Source organism: Lampris incognitus, chromosome 7, assembly GCF_029633865.1.
Source record: "Lampris incognitus isolate fLamInc1 chromosome 7, fLamInc1.hap2, whole genome shotgun sequence".
In the NCBI taxonomy this organism is placed as follows: domain Eukaryota; kingdom Metazoa; phylum Chordata; class Actinopteri; order Lampriformes; family Lampridae; genus Lampris; species Lampris incognitus.
In genome coordinates, this window is record NC_079217.1 from 59873126 (window position 1) to 59895575 (window position 22450).

General features: G+C 43.6%; 2 protein-coding genes and 3 non-coding genes across 8 annotated transcripts; all 5 read right to left on the bottom strand.

Annotated features, from left to right (window-relative positions):
• Positions 1 to 3057: 3057 nt before the first annotated feature.
• rps3 (ribosomal protein S3) lies at positions 3058 to 12984 on the bottom strand. The gene is made up of 7 exons (XM_056282990.1): positions 12917 to 12984; positions 11416 to 11546; positions 10611 to 10704; positions 8060 to 8154; positions 6447 to 6634; positions 4849 to 5053; positions 3058 to 3135 (listed from the first exon to the last, which is right to left on the bottom strand). The coding sequence occupies exons 1-6, from the start codon at positions 12944 to 12946 to the stop codon at positions 4854 to 4856; spliced, it is 738 nt and encodes a 245-aa protein (XP_056138965.1). The 5' UTR covers positions 12947 to 12984; the 3' UTR covers positions 3058 to 3135; positions 4849 to 4853.
• On the bottom strand, positions 3521 to 3668 carry LOC130116224 (small nucleolar RNA SNORD15). The gene has a single exon (XR_008810570.1). It is a non-coding gene; the product is annotated as a small nucleolar RNA SNORD15 (small nucleolar RNA).
• On the bottom strand, positions 5416 to 5564 carry LOC130116222 (small nucleolar RNA SNORD15). Its single transcript, XR_008810569.1, has one exon. It is a non-coding gene; the product is annotated as a small nucleolar RNA SNORD15 (small nucleolar RNA).
• Positions 8665 to 8815, bottom strand: LOC130116221 (small nucleolar RNA SNORD15). Its single transcript, XR_008810568.1, has one exon. It is a non-coding gene; the product is annotated as a small nucleolar RNA SNORD15 (small nucleolar RNA).
• A 1578-nt stretch (positions 12985 to 14562) lies between the features above and the next one.
• Positions 14563 to 20170, bottom strand: aamdc (adipogenesis associated, Mth938 domain containing). Of its 4 annotated transcripts, none has more exons than XM_056283660.1 (4): positions 20129 to 20170; positions 19021 to 19168; positions 17787 to 17882; positions 14563 to 15764 (listed from the first exon to the last, which is right to left on the bottom strand). In XM_056283660.1, the coding sequence occupies exons 2-4, from the start codon at positions 19150 to 19152 to the stop codon at positions 15624 to 15626; spliced, it is 369 nt and encodes a 122-aa protein (XP_056139635.1). In that variant the 5' UTR covers positions 19153 to 19168; positions 20129 to 20170; the 3' UTR covers positions 14563 to 15623. The 4 variants fall into 4 exon arrangements, with proteins under 4 accessions (XP_056139635.1, XP_056139637.1, XP_056139634.1 ...); XM_056283662.1 differs by having other exon boundaries at positions 19021 to 19198; XM_056283659.1 differs by having other exon boundaries at positions 19021 to 19171; positions 20129 to 20166.
• Between the last annotated feature and the right edge of the window lie 2280 nt (positions 20171 to 22450).

Consider the following 22450-nt stretch of genomic DNA (forward strand, 5'->3'; position numbering starts at 1 on the left):
GTCTATTGGGCGCTCGTTGGTGTCGCTCGTCTTTACCGTCCCATTCATTCCGGTTAGAAATGCCAGCAGATGTGAGTGATCTTGCCGGAACAGCGCACCCATGTGAATGAACCTGGTCAGCAGATGCAGGTGGAAAAACACGCCACTGTAGTTCAGGGTGCACGTGTTACCATGGCTACCACATGTTTTCTCTGGCAAACTGCGTGGAAAACGTGCGCGGACGTCAGATATGGCTTCACTGGTTTTGGGTGGAGAAAGAACAAGACCAGGTAAAAACCTGGCACAGGGCTGGACCGTGTCTGGTCCGTGTTGGACATCGTGGCCAGTTTGTCACAGGGGTGGTCAGCGGTGGTGTCCGTCATGTGACTTCCTGGATATCAAACGTTCATCTGCGGTTTTGCTGAAGTGGTCTGTATCATTGAGCACGCACACACTTGGTCGCCATTTCTATAACTGAACTTTATTTGCAGGCCTCCGCACATACATACAGGCAGTAGCTGTATAGCGCCCCTACAGGCCACTATCGGTATACGGTCCCAGTAATATTTGTCGATAAAGTGAATACTGAAGTACATGACCTGGTTAAGCTACACTGCACATTCTAACAAGTTTATGAAACCCATTCCCTTGGGGAAAGTAAGTAAATCAACTTATCCCAAGGTAATTGGTTTCACAATTTTATTTTATAAAGTAAACTTAACTCGTTAGAATTGACAGTGTACGTTCTGGTAAAAAAAAAAATAACAAGGTTATAAATGCAGTTGCAAGAGCAATACTTTCCACTCATACCTTGGGACGTTTGATTTGAAAGAGAACCTAATTAAAATGTAATTACAACTATTTTCATACTTCGTGACGCCCCCCCTCCTCCTCTTTCACCAGTTTCTCTCTGCAGATGTCTCGCTTTTCTCAGCCTCTCTCTGTATTGACAGAGAGGCTGCTGATGACGGCGTCGTCCGTGACGTCATCAAGCATGGCAAGATCCGTGACCCGACGACCTGCACCTGACGCTGGTCTCAGTGAAGTCAGAAAGCGACGCTCTCCCCCACGAGCGCGCCTGGCACGCCGAGGCCCTCTGTAACCTATGTAAACACATCCTTCGCTTCCGTCACTTGCTGCCATCTTGTGGCTTATGACGTGTGTTTGTCTCGCCCTTTAAGTGGGAGAGTGCTGCTGGCGTGGTGTGTAGCCCCCCCCCACCCCCCATCCACCCCTGTATGTCTGTGTTGTTTATCTGTTGTCTTGTTTCACCCCGTTTATTGTAAAGCGACTCTGGGTGTTAGAAAAGCGTTATATGAGTTATTATTATTATTATTAGGCATTGCACGTTGTCCATCTTGGGGGAGAGATCCCTCCTCCGTTGCTCGTTTGCAGAGAAAGGGGCCAATGTTGCACCCAACGCACGCGTTATTACGCGTTATTACCCAATTTAGATACGCGCAAATAGCGCCGGAGCACCGAGACGCTACTTGCTCGGCAGCGCAGGTAGCGGAGCGTCTCGCCCCCCTGCGGCAGCTTTGGGAACTGCGCGGTTTCTTCTCGTCTTGTTTGTGAAGGTTTAGCGACCGCAAGAGCCGCGCAGTCTTTTAAGGCAGTGGTTCTCCACCTTTTTTGGGGTCCTGGACCCCCTGCGTATTTTTGATCTACCCTGAGGACCCCTCCACCTGATCATGGGGGAGGGGGGTTGCAATTTGATAGAAACAGTAGAAACTGCATTTCTAATTGCATCATAGCATTTATTCACTCTTTGGGGCAAAAATAAGAGCTTTCAGTTGTAACTTAGATATAGTTAACACAACAGAATTCTTATGCAGTAACTTTCAGATATATGTAACGAAACAGAATATGTATTCAGTAACTTTCAGATATATGTAACGAAACAGAATATGTATTCAGTAACTTTCAGATATATGTAACAAAACAGCATTTTTATGCAGTAACCTTTAACAATGCAAACGGGAGCGAGATCTCTTATTAAAATACAATAAATTACACTTGTGAAACCGATGTAATTAGAGAAAAAGGTCGTTACCCTTTATAGTTTAGGTAGATAAAGGTCTGTCACGTTTGAGTAAAATAATCCTATTTCTATAAATGTCATAGGATCTTTTTTTTTTAAGATATTTTATTTTCACGGACCCCTTGCAATTACACCACGGACCACTAGGGGTCCGCGGACCCCCGGTTGAGAAACACTGCTTTAAGTGGATCCGCCAGTGAGGGTTTTGTCGGGGCGGTTGTTATTTGGGGTGCTTTAACTGTGCTCCCAAGTCTCGCCTCTATGGTCAATAGGGAGACTCCCACTTCCGTTTACCGGTGACGTCGTTGGTCACCTGATCCAGCGGCCCAATCGTGGGAAAGGGATCGCCTAGTGCCGTAAATGAACCCCACTGCTGAAAAGCTTCTCTTTAACAAAACAATACTTCATTCAAGTCTAGTTTTAATCAAACGAAGATAAATTTAAAAAAAAAGCTGCACCCTAAGAAGCATTTGAAACACTGTAGAGATGACAGATTTGACAGTCACCTCCATTAATAAAGTTGCTCTTTTCACGCAGCAAACACATTAGCCAAGAGTCAATTCCAGCAGATCAAACATGCTGTGAAACACAAGATAACCCTGCTTTCAGAGGATTTATCTGTCAAGATAAAGACAAGCACGATAACACAATGGTCCCACACAGGGGCGATTCTAGGATCAGAGCTTTAGGGGTGCTGAGCACCTAGAGTGCTGGCCGGCCAGGCAAGATACATTTGGGGGGGTGGATCAAACCATTTTCGAAGCATGGGGGGGTGCTGTATTTTTGTTGTTAAAATATTACGTTTAAACCATATACTGGATATGGTTTTGACATTTCTTCAGCTTATTAAACATGGACATACAGCAAAAATAAAAAATCTCTTCAATTTAGGGGTGCTGCAGCACCCCCAAAAATGGGCTAGAAACGCCTATGGTCCCACATATCCATACAACAGCGAGCCCTACGATGATGTGGAATATGGACAGAGTGTGGAGAACACTGCAGCTCCATCTAGAAGAATGACCAGAACACGCAAGTGTATTTTCCAGATTTTATTGTTTTTGTACACAAAAAACAGAGGGTCTTGCTTCCATCTGGGGGGGGATGGTGAACACCTGCAAAAAAACCCCATAGCTAATTAGTTTACTTTCAGCAAATCTCAATCCGTCTTATCGTCTAATATTACACATGCAACAGCATTAAATCCACTCACGGGGCTTCATTCATAAAAAGGTGTAAAAGACATTGTAATGGGATATCACATCCAGGCTAAAGTTGATTTGTAAGCTGATTTTGATTACAAAAATCTGGTATTTTCTGTATTTTAGAATAATCCTAAATTCAATTTCATCAAACAGGACACGAATGCCATTAGATAGAAGTTTGTCCTCTCTCTCTAGTATGATTGTTCTTGGGACTGCCGTTTGTTTGTCCATTAGATAACTACACCTCCAGAATAGCTGACCATTTAGACCCATTTGAAGCTGTGGTCGCTACAACCCTTCTCAGACAAATGCCTCTATGTCTTCAACTGAAAAGGACACTCTGCTCTGAGGAACTGGACCTGAACCACAGAACGTGGACAAACCCAGAAACCCCTCAGAACCAGACAGTCCTGTTCCGACTCGTCATCGTATCATCACTGAAGGGAGGACAATTCACCCACTGAACAAACATTGGCTTCACCCTCAGAGTAAATAAGACGCCTTGCTCCAACTGAGGTCAGTTTCTAGACTTTACATTTACATACTTCAAATGTCTCTTGAGATTTCTTGTCAAACATTTTTAGACAGCCTTTTAACGTCATGTAACTTTGCCCATCAGTGCCTAATTTAATTTCTCTTTGCTCCCACAATACTGCAGGATTTCTATCCCGTCGGGTATCTAATCATCTTACCAGGGAGTTTTTAGACTGAACACAACAGATGAAATGTTACCAGGCACAACAGAAAACTAGCAGAAATGGAGATCTGGACGGACTGGATTACACCAGTTCCATTTCAATCATATTAGCTTTTCATGTCTGCCATTTTATTTCTAACCAACCAAATTGTTTAAACTGTCCTAAGTACCTGGTAACACTGCCACCGGATCTACCTTAAAGGTAATCTGGGCACGGGGCCCAAATGCAAAAGGGCTCTCCGCAATGGAAGGAAGAAAAAAATGAATGCATTTTTTTTTATGTCAGGCTCCACACAAATTTGATATTGATAATTATCCAATCAGAAGGAAATAAAATTTGTTTCCATGAAAATTAAGTCTAATGATTTGATTGTTTTATTGGTGAGATGTCTGTGCAAGTGCTGACTGGCGAGCAAGCGGCAATGCACTGTATAGATTGGCTGATGGTCAAGGTGGGTGGCATAGTGAGCAGGTGGCTTACACAGCAGATTCAAGATCAGTTTTTCTTAAACTGTGTCAAGGTTAAAAACGGGGATACATTTTTACCAACCCCACTATCAAACTTGTATCAGTGAGAAGTGTGTGGGAAAACTGCCAAGCAGCAGAAATTAATCAATGACAACTACTAAAATGGAGCAGTTGTGAATGCCCTATATATGGGACCTGTGATAGGCTCCAGCATCCCATGACCCCAGCTGGGATAAGCGGCTTGGATAATGGCTATATATATATATATATATATATATCCCTCACATACTTATTTTATTTTTATTTCATTTAAGACAGTATTTTTCTTGCACTTGCACCAACAACACCAAGCTAAATTCCTAGTGCATGTAATACACATGGCAATAAAAGAATTTCTGATTCTGACGACTGGCATATGTGGTTAAAACACACAAGACTGTACCAACAGGAAGCCTCACCCTTGTTAGGCGGTGGGAACAGGTGCTCCCTGGGGCAAGACGGGCACCTCTGGCTTGGCTCCCTTCTGCTCAGACATGGGGGTGGTGGGCAGGGTCTCCTCTTTGGGCTCCACGATGCTGACATGGTCGGGCAGGGGCTTCTTGGGGCCGATTTTACCGGTGGGGTCCCAGGGCAGCATGATCTTCACCTTGATGCCCAGCACACCTGAGAACAGACAAACAAGGTGAATGTATCAGCAACATATGTACACTTTAAGTTGAACTATATTTATGTTGGGTATTAAACAGATGAATGCATCAACAACAGATGACAGACAGAATATTTAGATTTTCTTCTCGCTATCCTGAGGATATTCAGTCTTTCCAGCTCTACTTCACACTACAGGCTCACATTCCCATTTGGGAGCTGCCGAGCGCACAGAGCTGCTGCACCTATGGGTGGGTAGTGCCTTGCACAAGAGCAAGTTTTCCTGATTGAACACAAGGAGTCAACATCAGCTGTCAATAAGAATGGACCTAACAGATAATCCTGACTGTAAATAATAATATAATCATGCAGTCCTTAACCCTTCTCAGACAAATGCCTCTATGTCTTCAATAGAAAAGGACACTCTGCTCTGAGGAACTGGACCAGAACCACAGAACGTGGACCCGACCGAGAAACCCCTCAGAGCCAGACAGTCCTCTTCCGACTCGTCATCGTATCATCACTGAAGGGAGAACATGGCTTCCGCCACCAATAAATCTGGTTACATCTGATTAACATACTTCGATTAATTCAAAATAGGACTGAGGGTCAATGCAATCACATCTTTTTGGTCTGTTCTTTAAATTCTCGTGGAGAGAGAAATATTTATCAGTGTGTCATGCTACACCAGTGGCCATCCCTCATGGGGTTACAAAACACCACTGCAAACATCTGAGGGCCCAAGCTCCAAGTTTACTAGGCTCTCAAACCCTTCCCAAAGGAAAAAATAAACTGGTGCATTTTACATACAAATTGAGATTATATTCTCCTACGCAATATTCTTCTCCACACATTTCATGTTTCCTAGGCCTTTTCAAGACAATCAAAGGAAAATATCTAATTTTCTATAAGCCATTTGCCAATCAGAATCAGCTCAGATAGGGGACAAACAGCATACAGAACATACTGGCAGCCCAGTGAGACTGGGACAACAAAGGAACCACAAGCATAGATTTGGGGATGACTAAACAATTCCTTGGATTGACTCCACATGTATCGGAGGAAGCATGTGGTAGTCTGCAGCTCGGAAGAGCAGGGTAATTGGCCAAGTACAATTGGGGAGGAAAAAAAATCCAAATAAATAAATAAATAGAAATTCCTTGGATGAACTGGTGCTGACTGGAAGTTGGCAAAATATTTGCACGGCACTGGAGCAGTAACCAATACCTCAATATTTGAAAAATCCAGATCTATTTTTCTTTGCTGCACCTGTCACAACAGGAATTGGATTTGTTTGTGTTTTCGCCTTTTCTCATCAAAGCTTTCCATTTGTGTTCCTATAAATCACATCAGCCGGAGGCGCTGTGTGTGTGTGTGTGTGTGGGGGGGGGGGGGGCAGAGCTGTACTCACCCTGCCTGAGCAGGACGTGGCGGACGGCTGTGTCGACGTAGTAGTTCACGGGGTCGCCGCTGTGAATCATGAGGCCGTCCACAAACTTCATGGACTTGGCTCTCTGACCCCTCAGCTTGCCGGACACGACCACCTCGCAGCCCTTTGCCCCGCTCTCCATGATGAACCTCAGAACACCATAGCACGCCCTGAGAGGAGGACAGGGAAGGAGGGGAAGAGAAATTAACGGTTGTTCATATATATCGGGGGGGTGTCAATGATTGCTGCCTTTGTGATTGACACTTTCAGTCCGTCTGTGAATGTTCTCATTCATCCAGGTCATAGTTATCCAAAGGAATTGAATCAAGGACACTTTCAATCCCTTCTTGAAAATACAACATGAATTGTTCCCAAGGGAGTAATGGTCTAATGATCTTTTATTTATAGAAATGTTATAGTGTATTCCTGGCGCCCTCTTATGGTGTTAGTTGGCACTGGTTGTAATCACTGTAAACACCACTCTCGTCCCTTTTCTCACAAGAGTGGTGGGTAGAATCTTTGCTCCGTCACTTTTGGTGAGTTAAAATGTTATAAACCATTTGAACATGTGATCCACATGTAATAAGTGTTTTATGAATGTATATGCAACGATTTGTGATGAAGTGTAATTGTTATGAGTGCCTACCGTAATTGTTTTATCGATATAAATGAACGGTGTTCTGCAAAGTCGTTAGCTAGCTTCCGCAGGCTCGCTAGACAACTGCCGCATGAGCATCGTCTAGCTAGCTGCTAATGCTAGCGTCTTAAATATAAATTGCTTTACATCAACAGGGACTGGAGCAAGACATGTTAACACAACACCGTGCCAACGGATTGTTCTTTTTCTCGCCAGGTTGTTATACTGTTTATACTATGCAGACGTATTTGTTGCATTTAAAGTTCATTTTCTATGCTATGTAAAGACAGGTTCTGGTGACTAGTTTCCTAGCCACATGGGAATGTGTACTGTAAAAATAAACTGTAAATATGAAAAAGTTGTACATGAGAACGACCACAGAAACCCATGAAGCAAGACCTGACAACTCAGGAGAAGGGAAAGTTGGAAATAAAGATACAAAACAACATTTTAAATGTTTATGGAAGCTGCCATCTTTTGTTTCTTTTTAAATTGTTTTCATTAAAGAAATAATGTGAACCAAGTTCTGCAAGGAAGGACTGAGAAACATTTTTTCTGTTACTATTTGGACTTTTTTAGTGCACACACAGCCCATATAGCACCTCACCCAATCAAGTGATTCTGGCTTAGCAAAAAATAAATAAATAAACTGAAATCACAAAGTCTACATCAGATGCTGCAGGTGTGAAGCGGTCCAGAGACACTGAAAACACTCTCCTGGGCATTCTTAAGAGTTTCTACCTTGTCGAGGGTGGGGTATAGTCTACTTCATGTGCTCAGTCCATCTCATGGAGTAGCAATCACAATATTTGGCAAAAATCAGATTTTATGACAGATGTTTTGTATTTCAAGTGAATCTAATTCTCTTGAATGAGGAGACCTGGGGGTACATGTGACGGTTAGTGACTTTCGTCAGCAATTTTGTCTCGGCATATTTTGTTAGTTTGGTGGCGCTTACCTACGCACGGCCAGACCTCCCAGCAGCTTGTAGCGCAGAGACTCTGCCTGAGCGATGGCACACAGACCACGGGTGGCAACCTTCTCAGCATACAGCTGGGGGAGAGAGAGAGACAGTTCAGTCAAATCCTCCTGTACTGTTACTACTGGCTCGCATGGATGATTCTTGTGCATCTCCATGTCAGTTTGCAAAATAATGCCTGACACATTGACCCACCAATAGGAGCAAGCAACAGCAATATTTCCTCTAGAACTGAGCTCCAATACCACAAGGAAGAGGACACAGGCTTTATACAACACACAAAAGGTGCAGTATGATTAACTGATAGACACAGCTAAACTCTCATTGCTCCTTTGATTTCAGTTCCAGTGCATGTAGAGAACAGGAAACGGGATCTGCATCAATCCGCAAAGAATTCTTGTCTCTTTGCACCATGCTCAAGTTTGACTTATGTGTTTCAATCGTGGCGAAAAGCTAAAAGTTAACCAGGTAACTAAGTCGCTAACGTCAACACAGACAGCGTTGGCCCCGCTGTGCTGTATACAAAATGCCGACTGTTTAAAACTGTATTTAACGCCACTGCAAACACATTCAATTTCTACAACCCTTCTCAGACAAATGCCTCTATGTCTTCAACTGAAAAGGACACTCTGCTCTGAGGAACTGGACCGGAACCACAGAACGTGGATCTGACCCAGAGACCCATCAGAACCAGACTGAGTCCTATTCTGACTCGTCATCGTATCATCACTGAAGGGTGGAGAATTCAATTTGTGAGTGTTTACTGGGCTTCATTCATATAACAAGATTTGATGGGACTATTACACGTGCCATTCACATGCCTCAGTGACCCAGTTACTATAACACAGCCTTACATTTAAATCATAACATCACCATTCAAGTCCAACAACGGCACTTTATCCTACATCAGGTCAGCTTTTAGGCTGATGTGTAGCTGTCTCTGAGGTTTTGTTCTGACTGTTCAAACACAATCGGTTAGTGCAGTTCAGCCCAACCTATCGGACACATTAGCAAATTAAAAAGAAAAGCGCCAAATTGAAAACATTGAAACACTTTGTAAAAGCAGTTTGTATTGTCAGTCAATTTCTTTATGAACATACATATCAACATGAGCTCACCTCAATTTAAAGAGGCCATATCGTGCTTTTTGTGTTTCCCCCCCTTTCCTTTAGTGTGTAGATAGCTGGGAGGGGCATTTAAAATGTCTGTAGAGCTACTGTAGAGCAATATGGTGCCCAAAGTCGACACCAAAAGGAGTTATCCTCTCTGACAGGAAACACTGCCCGAAACGCCTCGTTTACAGTCCAGCGTTTTCTTCCATTACTTTCTACGTCACACATTTTCATAATCGCTGCCTAGCGGCTAGTCTGGGCCACTCTCAAACACCAGCAAGAGGATGACGTGGTGCTCACAGGACCGAGTGCTACCCCTCGGCAGGCTTCCACAAGTTGGCCAATCAAAAGAAAGCAGTGGGCTTTTTTTGGGGGGGGGGGCTTTAAAGAGACGGATAAAACAAGCTAAGGGTACAGTCACACACAAGCGAAATTAATGGCAGATATTTGCCTACTGTTCACTTCCATTCGACGCAAGTGAGGGGTGAATAAAAAATATGCTTCTGGTGGCTAATGAAACTGGCATCTTCACTTCATGTGGAAGTTCAACTTTGGTGAACTTTGACCTGCAACTCCACAGCCTCAACCAACAGCGACCAAGTGTGTGGTTGACCCCACTTGGCGTAACATCCTGCACTGCCACAGAAAGTTGAACCAGTTCATCTGGACACCAAGTTTATTGAGAGAAAAGTTTCATCGCTCATCTAGGTGACCTCTTCAGTCTCAACTGACTGCAGGTATCCCCACCCTTATAAACAATAAAGGGGCATAACGACCGAAAAAAACGATCAGTTACATATGCAAATTGCCGTGACCATTAACGAGCATTAGGATGGCCGTGTGTACTATTCACAGAGGGCTGGGGAATGGTTTCAATCAAAGCATAATAAAATGGCAACAGATGTACTCTTACACATTACCGAGCAAGCATAAAGACATTCTGCATTGCCCACATTCAGCACGACAAGAGACAAATTTCACCTCGACAGGCGATGGTCATTTGCCCGCATTTGTGCATGTATGACCGTATCCTTACACAGCTTGTTTCTGACAGGATGAACTGAGGGGCCGACATAAAGGGCCAGTCTAAGATAAATAAGGATTTAAAAAAAAAAACTGTGAATCATGCAAAGCTACTCAAGTGGAGCCCCAGAATAAAAATACAGAGCTGAATCAGCATAATATGGCCTCATTAAGTGTTTACAAAAAGCAATTTTTGCTTTACAGAGGTTGAACTTTTTGAGTCATCTAAAAATGCTTTTTCCATATTTCAAGAATCAAATGCTTGCTTTTGCGTTCACTTAGGAAAACAGGCAAATACAGCAAAGTTATTTTTCCTGAATTTTGTTTGCATTTTAAATTTCAATTGAACTGAGCTATGGTATCAGATTTGTGAGCGTGCACCATTTCAGTCTTACCTCCACACTGCCCTCAGGGAAGCAAAACCTCTTCTGGACAACTGCCGTCAGCTCCCTGATACGACGCCCCTTCTCCCCAAGTACATTTTGGGTTCTGGAAAAATAAACAAAAACACACTTCATAATAAATTTAGATGTCCTTTCTATTTCTTGTTTTTTCTGGGGGGGGGGGGGGCAGTTGTCACCTTTGAGTGCCAACCACTGCCATAACCCCTCTGTCAAGATCATGGCTTCCTTTTGTCCTGTAGTAGCTGGAACATTAGAAATTAATCTGATAGTATAACCATCTTATATCTTGTTTGATAATACGGCCAGAAAAACCAAACACACTTAATTAATTTCATGACCGCAAACTCTGCATTCCTGCTGAGGTTCTCTCTTCTAGCCCCAGAGATCAGGGGTCAGTCAGCTACAGGGGCTGGAGCTCATAGGGATTCAATGGGAGGCTTAGGGACACTTCAGCAGGGTAGACGCTTACTGACATGGGGCTTCAACTAGGGATCTTAATGAGAGTCTAACTGCAACATCACCATGCTACCCAATAAATACTGGATTTAATTCTCAAATGTGATTTCAGGCCGGGACATTAAACACCATGCAAATGCACTACCACCCCAGCCAACAACATTTTTCTGGATTACAGCAGGCTCTCTAGCTGATGGCCGATTACTTGCATAGGCTTGACACTACATATGCAGCCCCACTAGGATGCACTAGCTAATGGCTGGGGATGATATCCTTCCCTACTTGAGACCCATCTTCCAAGGACCAGGCCCAAGATTCACTGCTGGACGTACAAGCTCACCTTGTGGCCAGGATAATGATCTCTGTCCTGGTTGGGGTCACGCGCACCTCCACACCGGAGTAGCCATCCTCAGCAAGCTCACGAGTCAAAAACTCGTTCAGCTCGGCCTTGAAGATGCCATCTGAGACGAACTGAGGGACAGAAGACAAATCCTTTTAAGTTTTCCGTTATGGAGATGGATGGACTGCTGAATCAACTTGACACATCAGCTAGGTAGCACTCGTAAAGTTGGAGACGATATCACGCAACATCAACTTCAGGTGTTTGCAGATAGTAAGAAATAACAGCTGGCAAACAACCAACTTTTCTTACCTTTTATCTATAAGTAGTTCAAATGCTTGATACGACTACATACATACATTTCCTTTGCACGTTTCCTTCCTTTCTCCTACTCACTGCCTTTTGATGATCTACAGTGCACTTACACTAATGTACTAGACGTTTTTTGGGGGGAGATACTTTATTGACCCCCGTAGGGGGATCATGCTCTGCATCCAACCCATCCTAGCTGTGTAGCTAGGAGCAGAGGGCAGCCCGGCTCGTCTTGCCATGCCTCGGCCAGGGGCACAGACAGCAGTACGAACCCTAACATGCATGCCTTTCTGATGGTGGGGAGAACATGCAAGCTCCACCTGGAGGACGACCTGGGATGACCCTCGAGGCCGAGGTTGGCCAACCCCGGGATTCGAACCCAGGACCTTCTCGCTGCGAGGCGACAGCGCTAACCACTGGGCCACCGTGCCGCCCATGGAGCCACGAGTACATGGCATGCACTATTTAGCAAATGCACTACTACCCCCAATTCATTTAGGGCTCCTACGATACGGCAACGAAGAAGCAAAGGAACAACTACCGATACTTCACCTCATACTAGGACTTGGCTACTATTTAACCGATGTACTCTGACATGTAGCGCTTCGATACAAAGTAGCGCCGCTACTAGCACGACCTTATATACACTATCAATGTATGATAACCACGCGTAAGTGTACCACTATCATCACTAGCATTTCTGTGCAGGACTCCATGACGCTAGTTTCTATCGCCCCTCTGGATGTAAAAGCGTCTCCCAAATAAAAATGAATGAACGTCAATGTAGGCGCCATCCCCTGCCGGCGGCAGCGGGGAGTTTAGCCACCCAGCACAGACCTTGTTAACGCCGCCAGTAGGGGCTATAAGAGCCATTTACAGCAAGCGGCTCTCTGTTGAATTCAAGACAGGCGAGATAACGGAGGACGCAGCCAGACATCCGCTGGTCTGCCGAGCCACGCCGGTCGGGTGGGGAGTCCGGCCGGCCAGCTGCGGCCCCAGCAGCTCGGTGCCATGTTTGCGGGGAAAACACGTCGCCGACCCCATCTATAATAATCCTCTCTGAAACAGCGACCGGCTAACCCGGCAAACGGCCGTGTGAACGCGGGACCACCGCAGCTACACAAACACGAGGCCATTTTAGACACGCCGCTCTCGTGTCGACGTATATTGAAGATAAAACGCTACGAACCTTCCTCTTCTTGGAAATTTGCACCGCCATCTTCCAATAGGCCGTACACAGGAAAGGACGTTGCCTGGTTCCGGAAATGTATTTATAGGGCTAGGTACTACTTCCGGTATGCCGGCGTTCAGGCTGCTCACGGTACTTGCAGTTATGAGAGACGTTGTACTTTATTATTTTTTTTTGCACCAAATGGAGAGTCTGAAATCTGGTGTGTGGTGTGTGTCTGTGTGAGAGTCTATAAACGGCCAAACTAAAGCACTTGGGGCCTTGATTCTTTTTGGAGGTTATTGGGGATGATCGGGGGCACCTATAAAAAATAGCAGAAAATTAAAATTATGCATAATTATGCATAAATATGCAAAATATGCATTTTTCTAAAAATGGCTAAAAACCCACTTTTCTCGGCATTTCAGATGATTCTGAGCATCTTTGATTTTTTTCACCTATATAAAAAAACATTTTCTGGGACTTAGAAATGTTTATGCATTATGCAAAATAAGTGCATTTTTGCAAAAATGCACTTATGATCCTCATTTTTTTTTGGAGGTGGTAGGTATTGTTCCAGAGAGGACCAGAAAAATAGCAGAAAATTAAAATAATTATAATAATTATGCATAATTATGCAAAATATGCATTTTCTAAAAATGGCTAAAAAAACACTTTTCGCGGTATTTCAGATGATTCTGAGTATTTGGGGGGAGGGAGTTGGAGTGGGGGGGGGGTTTAGGGGCAGGGGGAAGGCGGTTAGCTGGCAGGATGAAGACGAGGGAGATTTAGACGGGTGGATGACCAAACCGCCACATTGTAGCGGGGTTCTTCTAGTAAATGGTTATATAAATGAAAATAACTCAGCAGACCACCATCAACAAAGCCCCTTTCGGAGATATCGTTCAATCTGATACCGGAAGCAATGCAGTATGAATGGTTTTAAAATACTGGGGGTATCTATACTTTTAATGATATTTGACTGTGGTGTATTCTTATTGCTTGTTTTTATTGATTATTTTATAGATTTTTTATATATATATATTATTGTAAATAAAGTTCGTTTACAAATAATTCACCAGCAAATAAAATGGCTGATATGTCTGGTAAGCATTACCAGCATGGTTGCCTATAATGCAATATTTTTTTTTTATAATTTTGTACTGGACAATCTGCTGGACAGTGTGTTTAGTCACCTTTGGGAAATGTGAAGTGCAGCTCGTGGTCTTTTAGAGAAGAATAGAAAACCAACTCACATCCGCAACTGAAGACCGTCTTCTTTGTTTTACTTGCTGTCAGTTGTGATGAGATAATGGTGTTTCAGCCAAGTCCATCCAACTTCCCCTCTGCTCTGGCTAAGCATTTAGACAGGAACTATTAAACTGAGCAACTACAAATCGTTCATGATTTGGATGTTTGGGCATCTCTTATCTCAAACATGCTAGCAACTGTTGTGTTGTAGTGTTGTTACTCTGTTAAGTACACCGAGAGCCACGAAACGAGTCAAATTCCACGTGGCCAATAAATCTGATTCTGATTCTGAATAAAAATGATATAAGAGGACTCTCCTTGCGTGTAAGTCTTCAGGATTGGAGGTTCACTTGGAGGTGTTTAAAGTAAAAACAATAGCAAATTTATTTTGATGACAAAAACAACCTAAGAACCAATTCTTTCTGTGATTGTTTATTTTATGAAGCAAAAGCACTCTAATTATTTCATCATCATCTTGTAATTCCCCTTGTAATCGACAAACGACAGTCAGGTACTGATTTTTCAACAGGGTTTTGAACTGGTAGGGATCCTGAAAACACCATTTCCAATAAAGGGGCAACTGTAACAGAAGGGAACCCCTTTATACGATGCATTTGAAATTCATATTTAACTTGAAGTATTGTTGAACAGTTCATAAACTGGAATGCTAATAATTGCAACTGATTGAGATTGTAAATCACCATTCATCTCGTCTAACAGTGCACTGCATTTATGATTTATTGATTTTGATGCCTCTGATTTCTGACAAACCTTATTTCTGATATTAAACCAACCACACGAAGGCCTCAAAGAGTGCTTGTCAAGACAGATTAATTAGCCCAGGCTGAGGTACTGGACATGTACAACCGCCATTTGTAACCCAGTTGGGAAGTGGGGCTGAGTGGGCTCTGGAGCAGAGCAACAAAACGTCTCCCCATTATATGAAGCAAAGGCTAAAATCCCAGATGTGTTCATGACAGTATGTGACTGAGGTGTATCAACCTCATTTAAGCTTAAATGGAAATTATGAAATGTACTAAGATGGTGCTATTTCCTGTTTTTGTGATCTTTTGTGACCGTGTGCAACTATTCAAATGGCACTGTGGGGACCAATTAGCACACCGGTCAAAGACCAACTGTGGTCTTGTGTTTGTTTGTTAATAAAACTTCAGATATCCGAGTGCTGATTTCCATTAAAATCATCGACTTTGTTCTCCTGCACGGATAAAGAGGGGGAAGTGCGTGTCACCATTTCTTGAATGTGCAAAAATCTGCTAGCCAAGGTTGGGAAAAAGTTAGCCACAGGTGGCACATCGGCTGAGGCAACATGGTCTGGATTTAAGGCATGCGCTTTACACTATTGGTGCTCAGCCAGTTACTGTATAGCAAAACAAAGTCTGTAGCCTGCACACACACACACACACTCTCTGCAGGTGGTTTTCCTGGAGTCAGACTATGAGTCGTGGCAGTGATGTCATCAGCAGGTGGAGTGGAAGACCCCGCCCACCCGCGTGCCCTGGCCAACCAGGTTGTTGTATTCAGTGACGGCCTTCTCTGTCTGCAGGACCCTGAGCTTCACCCCTGTCTGCTTCACAAAGTCCTGCGTGGAGGATGGGACCTGGAAGAGAGAAGACAGCCAGAGTCTGTTGAGTCCTTTAAATCCAAACTTACTTCACAACCTGTACTGCATGGCGGGTCGGTTTGTGTCTCAACGAATGTACCAAGCACTGTTCTGCCAACGACATTATCGAGTATTGACGACTGCAAACTGTTCACTTCTCTCACATCTTTTCTCTCACTCTGATGAGTGACTAGTATCTTATCTCGTCTCTTCTCCTGTGTGTGTGAAGGCTGTGATGTGAGTCTCTCTGCATGTGTAGTCTGTCCTCCTGTCAGGTCTCCATGGTGATGGTGGTCACGTGGTGGTCCTGGGCTGTTCCGGTGGCATCTGGACACGGCTTGGCATCCTCCTCATCGTATTCTTCATACATTTTATAATTCCATTATAATTGTGTTAACCTCTTTCAATGTTGTATTGTGTAAATTGTGTAAACACAACATCCATTGCACGTTGTGCGTCTTGGGAGAGAGATCCTTCCTCTCTTGCTCTCCCTGAGGTTTCTTCCTACTTTTTCTCTCTGTTAAAGGGAACCTTCCTTTCATCAACTTCAGTGCCCCCCCTCCTCCTTGTATCCCCCATCCTCCAGTGGCGTCCCTACTCCCCCCCCCGGCTTTCCGGACTAATGGCCCTCCCCAACCTGACGACCCCCCCCCCACCACCTATAACACCTACAGTGTGCTTCACAGTTCACCATGTCAAAAAACAGTTGATGAGACTTCACGCAAGCAAGGCGGCAGGCCCGGATGGTGTTAGCCAAATTTAAAAGTGACATTCTTCAAGGACCGGCATCAACACAGTCATATGGCATGGTAAATCACAGGTTCGAATCTTTGGTTTCCCATCATGGGAACGTTTGTCCCCACAGGGATTAAATATGTTTATAAACTGAGAGGTACCTTAAATATGACTGAATGCCCTCCCCCAGACCAAGGACAGGAGGGTGCAGTTAGCCTATATGATGTTAGGTTGGGAGGAAGACCTGCATGGTCTTGGCCATTGATGGCACATAGTGATCAAATATTGCCCAAGCCCACTGGAAATAATCTGGATGATTTCCCTTTTTTGATTTTGACGACTTTCCTCATTTACCATCAAAAAGACATGCATGTTAGGGTTAATACTCCTGCCTGTGACCCTGAGCAAGGCAATGGAAAGAAGAACTGGAGCTGGTCCCTGGGTGCTGCAGCTGTCCACTGCTTCTATACAATAGGATGGGTTAAATCCATCCTATTTAAATCCAGAATTCAATTAAATTAGAATACATTTTAATTAATTAATTAATTAATTAATTAGCAGGATAAGCAGTTCGGATAATGGATGGATGGATGGAAATTGAATTAATTTAAATCCAGAAGCGGATTTAAGGACGGTCTGCCTGGAGCTGTGCCCGAAGAGGTAACACTGAGGGCGGTCTGACCGGACGCGGGGTAGGCTAAGCTAATTGCTAGCCCATGCAGACTGGCAGTTCTGATAACACCGAGGGCGGTCTGGCGGCAGCCTCGCCTAGCGTTGACTGTGTTTCAGTGTCATCATATGGAGTGCGGGGCGGTGCGTCGAAGGTGTCTGGCTGGGAGAGCTGGCATTGGATCGGCTGGAGGAGCCTGGTCTGCTGCATCCTTTGGGCCCAGGGACCACGCTCCTGCCTGGAGCTGTGCCCGAGGAGGAAACACCGAGGGCGGTCTGACAGGATGTGGAAGCGGGGCAGGCTAAGCTAACTGCTAATGCAGACCAGCAGTTCCGACAGTTCGCTCTCTTGGACAGTGAATTTTTTATCTTTTTTATACATGTCGGATATGTGTTTTTGTATTTTTGTAGTTTGGATATGTGTGTTCTTGTAGTTTGGATGTGTTTCTGTCTTTGTGTTGCACTGCTGTGGGCTGGAGGAAATGATATTTTATGTACACAAGTGGATGAAATTAAATGACAAATAAATGTTCCTGATCCTGGAATGCAGAAGACAAATTCATTGTAACCTGTGCAACGACAAAATAAAGTGGCTTTCTCTCTCTTTACACCTACCTGTAGTTCTTCCCTCATTCCTCTGCCGATGACCAGCGTGTCGATCCCTTTCTTCAGAACCTCCTCCAAGTCGGCCGGCTGGATTCCAGGGTGATGCTGGAGTAGAAAGACAAGGAGATGACACGATGATCCCAGTGACAGAATTAAATTAAACCCATTTTTACTTTATAATCATTGAACTGTTGAAACCCCAACTGCAAGAAAATCGATACCGCTCCAAGGAAGAAATTGCTATTTAAAGGAAAAATAAATAAGGCATTTGATGATGCTTTGTCAAGTTGCCAGAAAAGAACAGCATCACAGCCAGTGCTAAGTGTTAGCCAAAACACTGTCTAGCAACAACATCCAGTTCAGGGAAGACAGGAACAAAATCAATAGTAGATGTAAAATTATTTCAACTCTTCCTAAAGTGGTCACTTCTTACAGGATACTGTGCATTATTTATCCAAATTCAGAATCACCTTTTATTTGACAATTATGTCACATGCATGTGTGTGATTAATGTGATCCACGCTTTTGACATCGTACAAACTTCACAAAGTCCACAAGAGTAGAAGTTGGGCTTGCATGTAGCTACTAGCATACTTAAGATCCAAGTTTAAACTTTTTTGTTTGCCAATTAAATTTGCACCTAAGAGGAGTTTGACTTGGTAGGATGCTCAACATGAAGAACTCACAAGGACAGAAACACATCACTGGAAAGTAGAGTTTGACTCTAATTAGAGGAAACAGACAGGGGGGTGGTCTGCCAGGTATCTTTCTGTACAGGGTGGAATAACAGAACTGACAGGAACTATAAAAGCAAAAGTAGAATATTAGCTTTCAAGAGGAAAATTGTGGCTAAAAATATAAAAACTGACGTTGAGCAGGCCACGCTACTATAGGACAGGTAAGCAGCATTGGCATTAAATATCAAGTCATATGTGATAAGTTATAAATACTGGACAGTGTTTTATAACACTATTAGAAAATCATAGTGTCTTATAACATGATGAACTACTGTGCAGTGTTATACAACATGATTACTCTTCACCTGACATTTTTGTGGGATCTCTGCACTCGGTGGCTTGTGAAATTGAAAAAGTTAGTCTTGTCACTTGCAGGCCACCGTCACCCAAGAGAACGGTTATCAGTGTTGAGTTTCCTTCTGGTCACCGATGGCGGTCGCAACAGAAATTTTTTACTGATTGCACCTTTAAACGGTGTCCCTCTGCTTCCAGTGTATTTCACTCACATCAGTCCCGGTCTCTCTCCAGTCCCAGGCCCTGCTGCCCCCGGGCCAGACCTTACAGTCCTTGTAGACAGAGGCGCAACCCTTCACCTTCATCTGGCCCCAGGACAAAGAGGCGATCTCCGGCGACATCATGGTCAAATGGCGACACCTACTGGAAAAACAGGGCAAGGACAACGGCCTTATTAATGGCCGCGTGCCGCGACAACGCAGATTATTTTACAAAACCAAATCCTGTCGTTTTAAGTATTTAGAAAGCAGTTTGACCACAATACAAAACACCACCAACATAGTAACCCACCGAGCAGTCTCCGTATTTGTGGTCACTACTCATGGACTTGTTGGTTTAGCTGGAAAAGGTGTGCGAGCTCAAACACAGCCGGGCACCGAGGGGGGGCCGAGAGATTATAAAGAAAACAACACGTGTGCAGGTGTTCATAGAAACAGGGGGTGAAGCATCAGGGGAAACAAAAAACATGGTCCCCAGGCACTCGACAAGGTAAAGAGGAGGACTGGGGTCCTTCAGGAGAATTAAAAAGCATGAAATCGCCGAACCGTTCCGACCCAGAAAGGCGTCAGTTCGCCGGGGCTTTAGTGGTTCCGGAGGTCTCACAGGTCGTGCACGGAACCAATGGCGAAGTAGAAGTTTAAATTACACCTACAGAATTTGTTTTTGGTTTCGGTCCTCGTGACTTCGGGGCGCGTGCCCAGAGTAAAGCGTGTGTTTGGGTCCAGCTGACAGGATCTGCTGACCACGACAGGACAGATGGGGACGCGGCACCGGACTTGCGTGAGACCACTGGGTTTTACCTGCGCAGCAGCGCAGAATTCACGCTACGCGTGGTTCTGTACACCGCGTACATACAGTTCTGGCCATTGTAGGTTATGGCAAAATTAGGTAAAGTGAGTTAAAACCCAGCAAAGCTGTTATTTAAAAAAAAAATCTAGACCAATGTTTCTTTCGCTGGCTGTGTTTGCGGGGAAACAAACTCCGTCACTTGTATTTGTTGTACTTCCACATGAAAGCGACGTTGGCGCGGCGGGAGTGGGTGTGTAAGAGGCCGCGGAGAGGCGGACGAGGCGCGGAAATAAAGAAAGGATGAAGGCTCACCTGCTCCAAACGGCTTCTCCGCCTTGGGTTTCTTCTTCTTCTTCTTCTTCTTCTTCTGTGTTATTGGCGAATTGCAACCACATGGTGCATTATCGCCACCTACTGTTGCCTTAAAGAGTCTTTCGCAAATCTTACTTTATTCAGACACACAAGATTAGAAGAACCCCGCTACAATGTAGCGGTTTGGTTATCCACCCGTCTAAATCTTCCTCCTCTTCATCCTGCCAGCTAACCGCCCCCCCCCCACTCCAACTCCCTCCCCCCAAATGCTCGGAATCATCTGAAATGCCGAGAAAAGTGGTTTTCTAGCCATTTTTAGAAAATGCATATTTTGCATAATTATGCATAATTATTTTAATTTTCTGCTATTTTTCTGGTCCTCTCTGGAACAATACCTACCACCTCCAAAAAAAAGAGGATCATAAGTGCATTTTTGCAAAAATGCATTTATTTTGCATAATGCCAAAACATTTCTAAGTCCCAGAAATTTTTTTTTATATAGGTGAAAAAAAATCAAAGATGCTCAGAATCATCTGAAATGCCGAGAAACGTGGTTTTTAGCCATTTTTAGAAACATGCATATTTTGCATCTTTATGCATAATTATGCATAATTTTAATTTTCTGGGATTTTTTCTCCTACTCTCTGAGACAATACCTACCACCTCCAAAAAGAATTAGGATCATAAGTGCTTTAGTTTTCGGTCCCGCTATCCACACTAACTAACACACACACACACACACACACACACACACACACACACACACACACACACACACACACACACACACACACACACACACACTAACACCACACACACACACATTACGAAAATATACGAGTAGATATAGGTCAACACAACAACAAAGAAATACAACACAGGACAGCAGCACAAAAATATAGCTAAAAACAGCAGTTCACAAGTTCACAATGATTAAAACCTATACAGACATTTGTTGCAGTGTTTCCAGAAACAAGAGGAGGACCTCGTGTCACTTTGTGTAGGCTCAGTTAACAGTATCATGATTACATTCTTGGAATCAATTAATCGAGAGATAAATTTGTACATAAAATGTCCCAACACAGCATGAAAAGGGGGAACATAACTAGTCGCCAACACATGACTTGCACTTGTCCATCTTGGAAGCTTGAGCAAGATTCTGAACACATCATTACGTGCTCCCTGCAGCTTTTCCATTGTTGCTTGGCTATAACTGCACCACAAGGGGGCAGTATAGAGTGGAGTACAGTAGGCCCTAAAAAGAGCAGTTTTAATTTATATCCTAGCTTTTAATCCAGTAATGAACCAACCAACCAATCAAGCAATCCTCGAGAAAGCGGAAAGATTTATTCTTCTTCTAGTGTTTTATTAAAGACGGTTGGCGTAAAGGATTATGGTGCATTGCCGCCACCTAGAGTACATAACAAGTACTGTTGCACATAGCTGTGCTTTCTTTACCACTTTATGAATAACATTAATTCGCGTGTTAGCTAAGTTCTTTTCTTTTTCACGAAGTGTGAAGATGGGTCTGGCTATGCGAGACTAGATTAACTTTTTCAAGAATAAAAATAATAATAATTTTATTTATATAGCACTTTTCTAAAACAATGCCACAAAGTGATTCACAAAAAAAAATAAAACCTAAACAATAATTGTTGCTATTACACTGAAGAACTATTTAACAAAAAATATTAATTCAGAGAATGGTTTGTCAGTCATCCACTTTAACAGCAGAGGTCTATATGCAAACTTTCAGAACATAAAAGAACATTTAAATCTATTCAAGAAACCGTTCAGTATCATAGCGATACCCGAGACCTGGCTCAACAATGAAAAAGAGGTGGGTTTTGAGATGGATGGATATGACTGAAATTACAAGAACAAGAGAGGAGGCGGTGTGGCTCTTTGAGTAGACAGAAACCTCAATTATAAGGTAGTACAAAACATGTCTACAACTATTGATGACGTAATGGAATTCATTACCATTGAAATTTATATGGAAAAAAATGAAAAATGTAATTGTTAGTTGTGTGTACAGAGCACCTGGATCCAGCATTGAAATATTCAAGGCAAGGGTGGAAGAAATGTGTGCTCGGGTCAGATCAGAGGGTTGTGTTTATTTGTGGGGATTTTGATATAGATTTGCTGAATCCCGGCGATCTCAAAACCCAGCAGAATGACGTCACACTGTGTCGCTCTAATAGACAGTATGTTCTCAAATGATATGGACAACAATATAGTGAGTGGGCTGATAACGACATTTGCCAGTTTTTGTTAGCCATGGCTGTGGTTATGTGAAGGCTGATGAAGACAATGTGATGA

Excerpts from the sequence above, each read along its gene's own strand:
- aamdc (XM_056283660.1), bottom strand. The coding sequence starts at position 19,152 with ATGATGTCGCCGGAGATCGCCTCTTTGTCCTGGGGCCAGATGAAGGTG. Across the intron at positions 17,883-19,020 it reads GGAGAGAGACCGGGACTGAT|CATCACCCTGGAATCCAGCC; the intron begins GTGAGTGAAATA and ends TTTCTACTCCAG. Across the intron at positions 15,765-17,786 it reads GAATGAGGGAAGAACTACAG|GTCCCATCCTCCACGCAGGA; the intron begins GTAGGTGTAAAG and ends TCTCTCTTCCAG.
- rps3 (XM_056282990.1), bottom strand. The coding sequence starts at position 12,946 with ATGGCGGTGCAAATTTCCAAGAAGAGGAAG. Across the intron at positions 10,705-11,415 it reads ATCATTATCCTGGCCACAAG|AACCCAAAATGTACTTGGGG; the intron begins GTGAGCTTGTAC and ends TTATTTTTCCAG. Across the intron at positions 5,054-6,446 it reads CCACGTCCTGCTCAGGCAGG|GTGTGCTGGGCATCAAGGTG; the intron begins GTGAGTACAGCT and ends GTCTGTTCTCAG.